This window comes from Sycon ciliatum, chromosome 5 (assembly GCF_964019385.1).
Source record: "Sycon ciliatum chromosome 5, ocSycCili1.1, whole genome shotgun sequence".
Lineage (NCBI taxonomy): Eukaryota > Metazoa > Porifera > Calcarea > Leucosolenida > Sycettidae > Sycon > Sycon ciliatum.
The window spans coordinates 34639210-34653374 of record NC_088647.1 but is presented as its reverse complement, the minus strand read 5'-3'; the positions used below and the strand labels follow the sequence as shown (position 1 = coordinate 34653374).

Sequence of the window (14165 nt, the reverse complement as noted above, 5' to 3'; positions counted from 1 at the left end):
GTAGCGTACCATCAAAACAGTTGGCCACAATATTCAACTAGAGCTCTCAAATGCAAGATCATAACGTGAAGCAACTTGGAAGAATGAGTATGTATGCGAAGTGTACCGGGGGAATGCATGCAGGGCGATAATGCGTGTTCGAATTCTAGGTTATGTCTTGAAAAAAATAGGAGAAATGAAAAAATTATAACATCCCTATGCTTTTTGCCTAGGTCATCAAGGTGGTAGACGGTGTCGTATTACCCTCGAATGCAAAGAGAAAGTTGATTTCTTTCACTCAGGGCCCTAAGCTATGCTTTTTTGCATAGCTCATCATGAATGTTATTCGAACAGATGGAACCTTTTTGCAATACAATGATATAACCGATCAGTTCATTTTGGTATGGTTGGGAATTGTAGCCATTATTATTTTTCTGGTTTTAGAGTTCGTATCGTAGCAGCCGTTCTGCAATTCAAATCGAGCCGTTATGGTCGACGTAAAACAGTATTTACATACACAAGCTCGGGGAGCAAAAGTCTCTCTGTCCCATAAGCTGCCACATACCAACTAAATAAAAATCCATGCACTTCACACGAGCTGACTTGCAGGCGTGGCCCTTTTCACGAACCCAGACAAAGGGATTGGTCTATTATAACGCATGTACGAAGTCACTAGATTACACCCGCACCAGAGATGAAGGCGACAGCGCAAGACATCAATACGGTGTTGTACGGTATAAGGATGTCGTATAGCTTGTCGTACAACATGTGTTAACAGTACGATGAAATTGTGGGAGAAACCAGTGACCGTTTGGGACCGATGAACATTACAACAGTCTTATTGTGAGTGAGAGTCAGGCCACGTTTCTGAAGATCAGTAGCGAGTGCTATCCCGAGCATTATGTTAGCATTACGAAGGCATAGACAGGATGCGTAGTATAGGTGTTGTGTAACGGGTTTAGAGTGAAAGACTTTTCGTGGCTTATTTATGTTGTTCTTTAGTTTTATGTTGTAGTGGTTTAGTCTTGCCTTTGTTGCATTGTTTTGGTTGCATGTGTAGTCTTCTGTACATGTATACACCATGGAACGCTTACGTCATTGTCGCGCGTGCAACATCATTTTGCGCGCATGCTCATATAATGCTGCCGCGATGTTTGTCGTTTTCTTCAGTTATCAGTTTTGCCTCGTCGTGTCCGGTCTTCTTGTCTGTCCATCTTCGTCTGTTCAAGATATTATATAGAACTTTTAGTTCAGTTGCGCTGTTGTGTGTGGCGAGTCGGATGGGCGGGGAAGCTGGGCCCCTGACACCTGGAGAAGATATGCTGGTGCACGAAAATAGGAGACCCAAGTTGCTGAAGACCAGTAGTCATTGCTGATAACATGCAGAAAAACTAAAACCGCAGCCTCTTTTGCCGTCGGACAGGATGCACTACCATGTTTTCATTTGCCGTGCACCTCTACGTCAGTGCTTTGCACACTGCATTCACACATTTGATAAGTTATACCAAAAAATGTACACCTAGTACAGTCAACTTCGCTAATAACGACTGCGGATATAACGACAATTCACAAATAACGACAGAATTTCCATGCCCAGAGCAAAGTCCCATCCAACTGTAATATATATATGTTGGACTCAGTAGAGCGTCCAGCCCCTATATGATGTCCAACCCCTATATAGAGTCCATTGGTCCAAAATCCACTGTACAGAGTCCAAACTTGGAATCAACTGTGAGCTCAAAGTTTCGATGGACATCACTCCCTGTATAGAGTCCAGCCAATTGGCTTCACCCCTATATAGAGTCCATTGGTCCAAAATCAACTGTACGGAGTCCAAACTTTGAAATCAACTATAAAGAGTCTTTATGTGGACAACACCCCTGTATAAAGTCCAGCCAATTAGGCATCCCCTATCGAGTTCGAAAATAGACATAGGATCTGCTGTAAGCAGTGAATATTAACCAGAAAACGGCCTCTCCCTTTAATCCTTTACATCATTCACTTCTCAAGATAAAAAATATGTATTGAGGCGCCACTGCAGCCACTTCATTACATGAAAAACCCTACAAACACCATCCTCAAATCAAGTGGTCTCTTCGCAGACGCTGCAAATTACGATATCTCAATCATGTAGTGTTGCCAAATTATTGTGCACGCACACACATATGCACACACCCACACAACGCCAAGAAAATACCTAGAAAAAAAACCAAGAATCGAAAGAGAATAATGGAGAGCCCAGGATTAATTATTTGTTTTCAAATTATTGTGCGCGCACGCGCGCACACACACACACACACACACACACACAAACTTATACAACGCCAAGAAAACACCAAGAAAAGAGTAGAGGCACAATACACACGCAACTCCAACAGCCATGCAAACGTCCACCCATTTACATGTAAAGTCAAGAGGGATAACAAATAATTATACGAAACGAATGCGTACGGGGACGGTACACGCACGTTTACATACACGTAGTAGTGTAAGAGAGTAACATAGTGCAGTAGTCAGCATAATACTAGCACATGCTGAGAGTGCAATAGCAAGCTTCACCATTGCTCATGGCCATGTAAATGTTCAGCAGCACTCAGTTCCGCAAGCTTCTGAAGATCAGCACACCTGCAACAAATAGATAGCACAAGGATACGCTTATTACCGTAATGATGCATGGGAGCACACAACTACCAAGTTCTCAACGAATGTGATGCTCAATGAAAATCAATCCACTCAAAGACCTGTGAACAGGTGATGGTGGGGACAATAATCTATTAGTAATACGAGGAATAAGATCGTGTGTGCACACTTAAGACGCACAGACACACCAACATACATGTAGTGTACACAGTGTTTCACTTCACTGCAACTAAATTGAAATGAGATGATTTGAACAATCTGTACAGCGTTGCTGTCAGTCAGTCTTCCCCAAGATGGAAATGCAATGATTTGTTGTCACGAGGCAGTTTCACTGACACTATGTCATGTTCGTGACATCAAAACGGTTACTTCAGGGAATACGAGTATTAGCTTGAGAAGCTTTTTCTTGTCATTGGCATACAAGCAATCCTCCTAGTCCTACTACTACTAGTACACTGGCACTGCGTTTGTGGATCCCATTGTATTTGACATCATACTACAGGAAGAGTGTCGTGGAGTTCACATAATTATCACAGGGATAAACTTGAATACATTTCTCATGAAATAAAATAATAATTGATGATAGCTAGACGATCATATACGATTGATGCAAAGTCCTTGCAGTCCTTGAGGACTATTACGAAGTGGTTGATTACTTTTAGGGCATTCATTCAAGCAACATCAAACAAACGCGATACGCTCCTTGAAAATGGAAAAAAAAATCCAAGCATAACGACAGAACAGCAGACCAATCGAAACGAGTAAAAGCTTCCTTACCTCAGTCATCGTCCTGCCATGTAGTTGGACAGCCTTTTGACACGGTTGTACAGGCAGCTCTTGTCCAGTCAAACAGGGGTATCCTTGTGGCGTCGAACGAAAGAGAGTGTCAGTGTATCTGACTCGTCAGATTGCAACTGTGCTGAACTTTTCTCTTTCTCCGCTTTCTGCTTTCATCCCTCGCTCTGATGAAACCGTTCAAACGTCTTACTGGCAGCAATGGCCAGCCAAACAGGGGATCCTTGTGGCGTCGAACGAAAGAGACCGTCAGTGTACCTGACTCGTCAGATTTAAACTGTGCTGAACTTTTCTCGTTCTGCAATTTCTGCTTTCATCCCGCGCACTGATGAAACGTCTTCAGAGAACCACAAGACGCTTTCCAGATTTGATTTTGAACGTCTCCTTATCCTCCTTGGTTAGCTCGAGACAGATTACTGTCAGCAACTGCACAGCAGAATTGGCAGCCATGGCTGAAGTGAAGAAAGGAATGCGCTGCCACGAGGCAAGCAAAACTGAAAATGTGTTCTCTTTCGGGCACAACACACAGGACGGCGTGACTGGATAAACTGGACTCCTGGACTGTGAATAGGGGACTTGTAGAAAAAGTGTACTCCTTATAGGGGATTGCGCGGCAGGATGAAGCTGATCAAAACTGAGTGGACTCCTGGACTCTGTATAGTGGATTTTGGACCAATGGACTCTATATAGGGTGCTGGACATCATATAGTGCATGGACTCTATACTGAGTCCTACATATATAATGAGACTTCGGGTATAACGACACTTCGCGAATAAGGACACTTTTCTGATGCCCCGCTGAGTGTCGTTATAAGCGAAGTTGCCTGTAGTAGCAGTAGTACTCGAAGCAGTAGCTTATTTTTTAATTGTACTACGGTAATCTAAATATGGTGGTAAAGACACACCTGGCAGGGTAATCTAAACAGGCTATTGCCTTCTTACAGGGAACCCTTGGTGTTGCTTGGCAAGTGTGGCAAAGATAGCGGCCTGGCCATCATAATTTAGGGCGCATCAATTTTTCGGCCTGTACTGCTGCCGCCTGTATACACTATCACACTGAACTTTGGAAAACAAAATTTCGGCTAAACATGGCCAGGCCAAAATGGCGTAAAATACATATGCGCCGTGGTGCATGTGATCAAGGACTTAAATACTCAGTTAAAGATAAAAGCGTTCAGAAGAGGAAATACTTCCTCCGCAAACAAAAACTTCGTGACATTTTTTCACTAATTTTCGCTGCTGTTCAGTCACTCTCTGTGTGGCTGTGTCGGCCTGAAACAACAACAGAAGACATTTCCGAACCGAAGGAAGGCATGATTCCCATTCTGGAAAGCCGACAATCATCGCAAGGCAAAGGTGTCGTGCGGGAAACCAAGCGAAGCGACGATGTCTTGTATTTTTGTCCACCAGGCACATTGCCAATAAAAGCAATGCGCTCACTGCTCGTCGATGGTAGTTTTGGGTTCAGAATGAGATAGAGAAGGACAATAGCACTGAGGAGTAAGAAGAGTGTCAAAGGGATAGAAGCCAGTGTTTTGAAATCTGCGTCATCCCCAAAAACACCAGCCAAAGACAAGTGCAAATAGGTCAGCAAGATGTCCGAAAACTCCAAACGCAAAGATGTGACAGAAAATCTTAAAAGTTCAAAATAGAGTCGTCGTTCAGTGGAAGAGCTTGCCTTTTTCAGCAGCCTCCACTTCAGATATCTCCTTGGTTGCATAGGAGAACAGGCGAGATCTGCTCACAGCAGTCGCGACATGATGGGACGATTACAACGCAGAGAAAATACGAAAAGTTTGGTTTTAGGGTACGCCTCGTACCGGAGCATTCTCGAGAGCCAATTCGATATCAGAGTACCAGCGCCACCGCGGCCTTTACCTACATGTTAGGGAAAGCACTGGTGCACATGAAAATCACGTACTAGTAACAGCGAAGGCGATCATGGACGCTGAGAAGCTGCTCCGTGATATGCGAGAATGTGTCGATCGACCTGCCACTTTGGTTGGTTCTAGCCGTGATGAATCGAGTGATGGCGACTGAGACTGAGACACTATTCCCATCAATCGACCTGGTAGATATTTTACACATGTCCAATGGGCGTGTTGAAGTGTTTCTCTTCCAATAGAACACTTTTGTTGAGCACAGTAACTCCTTGGAAAGTCATGTGAAAAAGTCACGAAGATTTTGTATCCGGAGGAAGTAATAGTTTCATGATCGGATTGAGAAGTCAGAACTAAATTCATTAGTGATCCGACAACTTGTGGTTCAAGGATTTGCTAAGAGGCGTTCATGATAACGCTTATTGCTCTAAAACTCTTAGCAGATCTATGCTCGATCAACTATAACATTATAGCCAATCTACCATATAACAATCTTCAGCAGCACTCGGCACAGTCAAGCACAATAATTATGATAATAGGCAGCTCATCATTTTTCATGGAAAATGTGGGCACAAGGTATGCGATCGAGTCCACCAACTAAACCAGCTTTTGAACAGTCAGACGTGCACAATCTAGCACAAAACTGACAAAGAGTACTGCGACATGCCACTGCATGAAATTCAGCTTGAGCACTGCTCGATAGCGCTGACCAACATGTGCCCACATTTTCCATGTTTTCCTTGGCTCACCATCTGAGTCATCAGTATTTTGTTATTCACCTTTGTCTTTGACCCTGCTCCAGGTGGTAGTCTATACTACGTAATTCAGTATAGTGTTCTCAGAGGAGATACTGAGGAGAGAGTGAGCAACGATATCAACATTGCAATGCCACTCTACACCATAACTGGACTAAAGGAGAGCAGAAGTGTTTTGATCACGGTGTTTGCTGTCAACTCGGTCGGTCCTGGACATCGTGTCACTGTAGGCACTACAACAGCTGCAGTCAGAGTGCAACCTGATGTCACTGATAAACCAACTTATCAACCAATACCACCTGCTTTTTGCAAGTTACCCAGTGAATTAGGGTGGGTTGTATCTGTTGCAAGTACACCCACACCAGAAATTATCAATCTGATGAAACTGAACTTCTCAGCAAACATTTCACTTAACGTCACATGCAGAGAAGGCCTGTATGTTTCTGGTAACTGGTCACAACGCCATCAACTGATCACATGCCAGAAAAGTGGAATGTGGACAAAGGAAATCTCCGCTTGCTCAGGTACACATGTTTGATTGCATATACCTCACCATTGAGCACACATTACACAGACGCAGTGCTCCTCAATCTGCTAGAATGCCCAATTTCCCTGATGAGCGGAGTGCAGTGCACAAGAGGCACACATAACAAAGTAGGGATTTATGTGTTTTTTGAAAGGATTTAGGGAACTTCAAATTCAAAGGATCAGTCGAGGAAAGTGAACTGCTTGAAAAGAGAAAAAAATGTCAACCCCACTAGGACTCGCACCCGAGACTTTGCTTGTCATGAGCAATGCTCTAACCACCGGAGCTTTTCGGGCGGGTACCCAGGGTTTTTTACAGGATTCGGACGAACCCCCCTTTCTGTCACCGACTGAATGATTTGCTTCTCTTTTTCATCTTTTGTTTCCCTGCGCTGCGCGTGGGCGTCGCACCGTGCTGTCAAAGAGTGGTCAAGTCATAGATTGTACGACTACTTGACGTCTTCATGCACTGCGCATGCGCTGAAACACGCGACGAGCGCGAGAGTTACAGTCCTGGTGGGTCTGGCATTTTTTCTCTTTTCAGGCAGTCCCCTGGGGGAGGGAAAACGACCCAAGTGCCATCAGTAACTTATGTGTGGCATGTGTCGTGAGCTACCTCCTGAGTGAAAACCTTCTTGGTGCATTCTTGTTTCGGCCTGGTCCCATAGCTCAAATGGTTAGAGCATTGCTCATGAAAAGCATGGTCTAGTTTAGAGTCCTAGTGGGGTTAGCATTTTTCTCTTTTCAAGCAGTTCACTTCCCCAACTGATCCTTTGGTTGTTACTCAGAGTAACACCAAACAAATCCCTAGTTTCTTTTGTGTACAGCTTGCATAGGACACAGAACATGTTCACATATGTCATAATTATGTGTGTTGTCAGGGTTCTCACGAGGCAAAAAGTGAAGAAAATGGTTAACAAGAATGGACTCGGATGGAGAGACAAGGATTATTTATAAAAAGTAAAAAGAACAAAGGAACTACAAGTTACACTATAATGTCCACTAACACCAACACCACCAGTTAGTTAGTTGTAGAACGTCAGTACCGTCGGTCAGTGTCGTGCAATGTTATTGCATGAGCTGATTGTTTAGTAACTGGTGGTGTTAGTCGACATTATAGTGTAACTTGTAGTTCCTTTGTCTTTTTTACTTTTTATAAAGTGGGTAACAGTAAAGAAAAAGAGGACCAAGGAACTACAAGTTACGCTATAATGTCCACTAACACCGCCTTGGCTCTCCATCCCGGGGAAGAAAATGGTTATTTGATCCTCGGAGACTCCCTCGATTTAGGCTAAGGCCTGTGGAGAATCCATAAAAATTAATACAAATGCAAAATGCAAAAATTCTTTGATGCAATCTTGGTAGCTAGTCAAAGTTAGTTGAGGTTTGGAGCAGAAAAACTGAAATTGACTATTTACTGCATGACTGTACTGATGTACTCATGCACTCAGGCATACGGGTTTACTTGCATTTTAGCTGTTTGGCCGGAATGGATGCCGCACTGTGGCCTTTGTTGCATCTGGCTGGAAACCACCATTATACCCTCCGACCATGTATGACTTATAATACAATTATTTTCCTTACGATGATACTGTAAGTCAAGAAGTATTTGGCGCATATTCATTTTCCGCCATTTTCGGCCTGGACATGTTTGTTGCGGCTGAAATTTTGTTTTGCAAGGTTCAGTATGATAGTGTATACAGACGGCAGCAGTACAGGCCGAAAATTTCATGCGGCCGAAATGGGTTTTAGCCTTGGGAGGGGCGGGGGCGGGTGGGGGGGGGGGGGTGCAGCTTAGACCCCGGTGCAGCTAACACCCCGGAAATACCGTATCACTTTTGTGTATGTTGTATCATATTCTGCCATTTGAAACCTGAACAGCGCTTGTAAATGTCTCATAGGATCTATACTTACCAGAATGTTTTTTTATGTTATGCGTTGCAGCACCAGTTGATACTGTGGTTGGTGACAGTCATAGCCAAGGCAGAGTGGACATTTCAGTTGCAGTCTCTATCATAAGAGGTATTTTCTTCGCTGCCAGTGTTGCCCTGAACCTCATCTTCTATTTCAAGGTCTACAATAAGAAATGTAAGCCATCTTACACTTTGCTGTTCAGGCTGTGTCGTGTTCACTTACCGTATTTTCTCTAATAAAAGCCCAGGTCTCTAATAATAGCCCTGTCTCCAATGATGACCCGGGGTGATGGTGGTTTGAAATAATAAGAGCACAGTCTCTAATAGTAGCGTGGGTCTCAATTGGTGTATGCAACAAGTACATTGACTGCGTATAAACCAGCAGTACAACATGCCAAGAACATATTTTCAAGGAGGTTTTCGGTCTACTGCTTCCTTCCTTGCACCAAAGCTATTGTGAAACATCTGTTTTGACAATATTACTGAGTTTAGGGTTGAAAATCAGTCTTGTTATGGTCAGTTTATGCCTGTATAGACTGGAGTTGGCTTGATAGTTGACAAGTGAATAAATATGAGCCCAGTCTCCAATAATAGCCCAGTCTCTAATAGTAGCGCGGGTAGAGCTGTCACTGAAAAATAAGAACCCCAGGCTCATATTAGAGAAAATACAGTATTTCCATAATTTAACAAATCTGAAAAGAAATGGGGTGGTTCTGACGATGTGTGACTGGCCCGAAACATCATAATTTTACGACATCAATATGAGAATTTTCAGTGCAGCGTGGCGCTGAAAGGGATATACAGAATATTTGAATATTCGTTCGTCAGGATTTAATGAACAAACCATGATTCGTGGAGAAAGTGTCTGCTCCGAACGTCGGAGCTCGCGTTTCCTGCCGACTGACTTGACACTTGACTGGCTCATGACTGTGTCTGGAGCACATGAGAAGTCCGTCGCACCTTCCACTCGCCAAACCTACAAGAAAGCACCACTCCCTGCTCAATACACAGTGTTTCGAGGAATTTGCCCCCCCCCCCCCACCCCCATCAGTTGAGCTTGAGTAGGCTAATGAAATTTCTGCTCCAAGAGCACTGCATTATGTAGTGCTCTCCGAGCCAAAACATCACTAGGGATACCAACTTGCAGTGACGCTCCACTTCCTGTGCAGCAAACACCTCATGAGCACCAGGCGGCAGTGTGAGTCAGTGCCGCCCATGGAGTTGTGAAAACACACGTTGAGGGCCATTTGCCATTCGCAACACTGTCAGCTCCAACCATCTAGTCGCATCCCCACAGGACAAACAACAAACATTCGTGAAGTGACGAAAATTCGAACTGCGAAAAATCTACTATTACCATGACCAGCAATTGAGGACATCTGGGAGTTGTACATTTTATACTCCTCCAAGGTGTGATTTTTGGCCTGGGCCAAGCACAAGAAGAAGCCTTCTGCCGAAAAAATGAAGAAAATAGTTGTTGTTTGATCCTTTGATGTAATCTTTATAGCTAATTAAAGTTAGTTGGTGTTTGAAGCAGAAACTCTAAAATTGACGATTTACTGCATAACTGTACTCGACTACTCATGTACTCAGGCATTGCACATTCACTTGCATTTTAGCTGTTTTGGTAGAATGGATGCTGCTCTGTGGCCCTTGGTGTACATTACCTGCGCTTGTGGAGCAGCTGAAAAGGACCATCAACGAGAGAGCTTGGAAGCTCAGGACCCTACGCTATGCTTTGTTGCTTAGCTCATCGTCCATGTTGTGAGAACTGATGGAAATGTTTCCTGGGACCGGTGCTGACTCTGCCGATCACAGGCGTTCTGGAGTCGACGGGATGTCTGTCCTGACGTTTCCTGAGACCGGCGCTGACTCTGCCGATCACGGGCGTTCTGGAGTCGACGGGATCTCTTTCCGACGTTTCCTGTGACCGGCGCTGACTCGCCCGTTCACGCTTTTTTTGAGACGACGGGATCTCTCTTCCAAAGTACATGTTTTTGCTGACGCATCCTATCACCTATTCGGCAACTAACGTCCATTCTAATTGCATTTCCTCCTCGTCTCCCTATTTCTTTCCAGAAAGTCTCCCTATACATCAGGGAGTCGTGTACATAATACCATGAATATTGTGGCCAGCTGTGTTTGATGGTACGGTACGGGACAGATACGGGAAACAGCAAATATTGTGGCCAGCTGTGTTTGATGGTATGATACGGTACGGGACAGATACGGGATAGCACCAGGCGTGACACAAACAAACAAACAATCAAATACCAAGTTAAAGCTGCGTGGACCCTGGCTAGCGCCAGACGTTGCTGAAGTAATGTCTTCTTCATAGCTACGGGAATAATTATCTTGTTCCCGGTTTGAAAGTGGAGACGACCTTCGTGCCCTGAAAAAGGAGTAGAGAGCGACAAAAGCACGTCAGTATTTTTTTGTGTGCTCCTCGTACATTTTGAATGTAATAAAAAGTCTCAGACCAAAGTCAGCGCGGTGATGGGCGTACAGTTTTCTTGTGGACTTTTTAGTTGTTTAGTTTCGGACCTATGTCAGGATCGTGTTGGTGAAGTGGAGAAGATGATTTTCTTCCTCTAGGCTTCGTTCGGCCGACTTTGTTTGGTCCTCGTTGAAAAGTGATGCTGAAAAAAAAGGTCGATTCGCGAAAATAAGATGTTGGTTTTCAATGTACATCGTGACATGCGATTGCTGGCTAGGATGTTCTATGCATTCAATTACACAACAGAACAACTCGGTATGCATTCAATTAGATAATACGAAATAGTCTATACAGTGTGAGTACGAACATACATTTAGATCTGGCCCAGGGTAGGATTTCCGGTCTTTCATCATCGCGCGCACTGCACATGTGTAACCTATTATGGAGAGCAATGCGACCAGGATGCAGTGTGTAGTAACTTAGGACAAAATCGATGTGTGGAGTATGTTCACTCAACACATCAATGAAAGCATGATTTGATTGACCAATGCAGAAATTTCATGTTTTGTTGTAAACCAGATACTAGTAGACTCCATGGCATTTCCACATGGGGAACGAACTGATTCAAAGATGACTTGTTTATCGAATGAAAGGAAATCACGACAGAAGTTTTTCTTTGATGCAAGATAATGACAATCGCTTTTGCAGAGCCTCCTGGTAAGACATAGGCAGTTTCTAGGCATTACAGTCGTTCTCGTACATATTCAACCTTCATGACTGTCGTGTACAATTCTATTCACCTGAAAAGGATGAGAATGGTATGCGCCCGCTCAGGTGGGCGTTTGCTGCGAAGTGGGCCTTTTCAGCGGACTTTACGGTACCCGAACCGGTATGCAGGGTATACCGGGCGACTTCAAACTTCCGTAACTTCGCGAATACTTGACCGAATCACCTCTTCTAAAGGTCCATCGGGTTAGCACAACTCCTTGAGCGAATCTGACTCACGTTGCTACCTGGCGCCTTATGAGGTGTTTGTCGCGGTAGAAATGGAGCGTCTTGGTCAGTTTGTATCCCTGCTGATGGTTTGGCCTGGATAGCATTATATAAGTGGTGCTTTCCAGGTACATTCTTCCTCAGCCTATCCAAGCTCAACTAATGAGGGGTGAATTACCCGAAACACTGTGTATGGAGCAGGGAGTGGTGCATTCTTGTAGGTTTGGCGAGTGGAAGGTGCGACATGCTCCTCAAATGCTCCGGATGGCAGGCGTATGAGTCAGTCAAGTGTCAAGTTTGGCAGGAAGCGTATGTTCCACGTAGGAACAACCAACTTCGACCTAGAAATGATGGAGATATTCAACTTATTGTCAGAGATATGTGAAGAGCGGCTATATTGCATTTTCTGAAAATAGTTCTAGGACTTAAAGGGTTAAAATTTATAATAGGCACACATGATGAGCCGTCACCAGCCATACGGCGAAACTCCTGTCGCATGAAACTACTTGTTATTGTACCTAACTTGTCCATCATCGTTACATCAACATGGAATTTAGTAGGATATTGATTTTTGGTTTGTGTCAGTTCGTCTCCGCTTGGCTTCCCCTCTTTGTGTTTTTTTACATACCTTTGAGCCTCCCAAGTTGGGTGGTCTGTTGCCTTGCGTTTTCGAGTTGTATTTAGACCGGTTCGTCCAATGGTTTTACTAGTCTCGTCGTCATCATCCTACAACGTTCGACATTCCTTGTTGACGGTGGATATAGCTCGTGCACATCTTCTTGGCGCATCCCTTACCCTCATTGGAACTTTCCACACCTGAGCCTTCCAAGGTGGAAGGTTGTTGGTTTGCGCTCCATAGATGTGTCACAGTTAGGTGTCAGGTCATTGAATGTCTCAATATCCTTGTCAGTTTGTGCCTTGTTGTCGCACTATCTGACTGTATAATATCTCGTTACCTTGGTGGAATGCTAGCGATGAAACAAAAATAAAAAATTTCACGGTTCGCGTCAGACTCGGCTAGAAGCCTGTTAGTTATGACTTGTAACTTATTGATCCTTTCTCTTTAATTATTATTTATGTTCTTGTGTTTACATTCTTTCTAAAGGATTGTCCTGGATCGCATTTCTCTGAAAGGAAATACAATTCTTCTCGCTGGAGACAAGCACAGACTCATCTCTAAGGGCAGGCAATGGAACAAGGTTACCCGATGTCATCATGATAAATCCCTAACAAACTCTGTCATCATGACCATTCCAATCCGGCTATTGCCAGAAGCATACCATTTTCACAACATACATGCCACAGCATTTTTAAATAGCTCCACCCCAACAGCGTGGTGCATAAACTCACTGCACACATACATGTACTTGTGTAGCTATCCATACACATTCATGCATAGCTATCTACATACATCCCGCGCTTTGTTTTGCAAACTCTTGCTGTCAACTGCGCTGCATGGTGTATGCATCTGGTTTCTGATGGACTTCATTTCCTTTGACTACATACTGGTATCTAGGAAGGAAACAGTGCGTAGCTGTGTCTCTGGGTTTCAAGATTTAACCGATCATCAGACAGCATCTGACAATATGTTTCTGAAGGTGTGATTCATATAGGCAGGAGCAAGCTTGGGTAATAATTATAGCGCGAATGAATGACATGGGCGAGTAGTGTGATGCTCACATGTGCAAGGTGGGTGAGGTGACAATATTATGTCATAACATAGGATACATATTTTAATAGTTTTAAACACAAGTTTCCAGGGAGGCAAGCAGAAAAGCCAGTGGTATGATCATGAACAGTGCCTCACCTGCGACTCTAGGCTGCAACTGACAGTAGGCCCAGACAGATTCTGCTCCACTTGGCGCTCGCTTCGATATTTTTGCCGCAAAATTTTGCAGAGCCTGCTACTATAAAATCGATATTTTGCTCCATTTTGCTCCGGATAAACGTGTATTTTATCCACTTCCTGTACAACGCTTCATAAAAATCGCAGGGTGGGTTTCTCAACATGGGTTTCCATGCACGTGTCCCTGAGTTCTTCCAAAATCATGTCGATCCACAGTGAATCCCAGTGATATTTCGGTGACATGATCTAGTCCTGGGCAGTGTATCATGTTGAACGGGTACGAAACAAGGAAATACAAGTATCAGGCATTGATTTTACCCAACATCTCGATATTTTCCTCTGATTTTGCCGGCATTTTCCACCCTTTCAATTCTTCGATATTTTGCCCAAAGGGCCCTGTCT

The 14165-nt window shown here is 44.0% G+C and overlaps 1 protein-coding gene and 1 long non-coding RNA gene across 2 annotated transcripts in view; one reads left to right on the top strand and one right to left on the bottom strand.

Annotated features, from left to right (window-relative positions):
• Positions 1–13489, top strand: part of LOC135816742 (protein sidekick-1-like) — a 44243-nt gene extending 30754 nt beyond the window's left edge. The window contains exons 10-12 of the mRNA XM_065329856.1: positions 6097–6573; positions 8519–8662; positions 13023–13489. Of these exons, the coding sequence (XP_065185928.1) occupies positions 6097–6573; positions 8519–8662; positions 13023–13024 (623 nt within the window). The 3' untranslated portion in view covers positions 13025–13489. The remainder of the gene's footprint in view (positions 1–6096; positions 6574–8518; positions 8663–13022) is intronic.
• On the bottom strand, positions 2063–4152 carry LOC135818459 (uncharacterized). The gene is made up of 2 exons (XR_010553686.1): positions 3397–4152; positions 2063–2604 (listed from the first exon to the last, which is right to left on the bottom strand). It is a non-coding gene; the product is annotated as an uncharacterized LOC135818459 (long non-coding RNA).
• Positions 13490–14165: the final 676 nt, after the last annotated feature.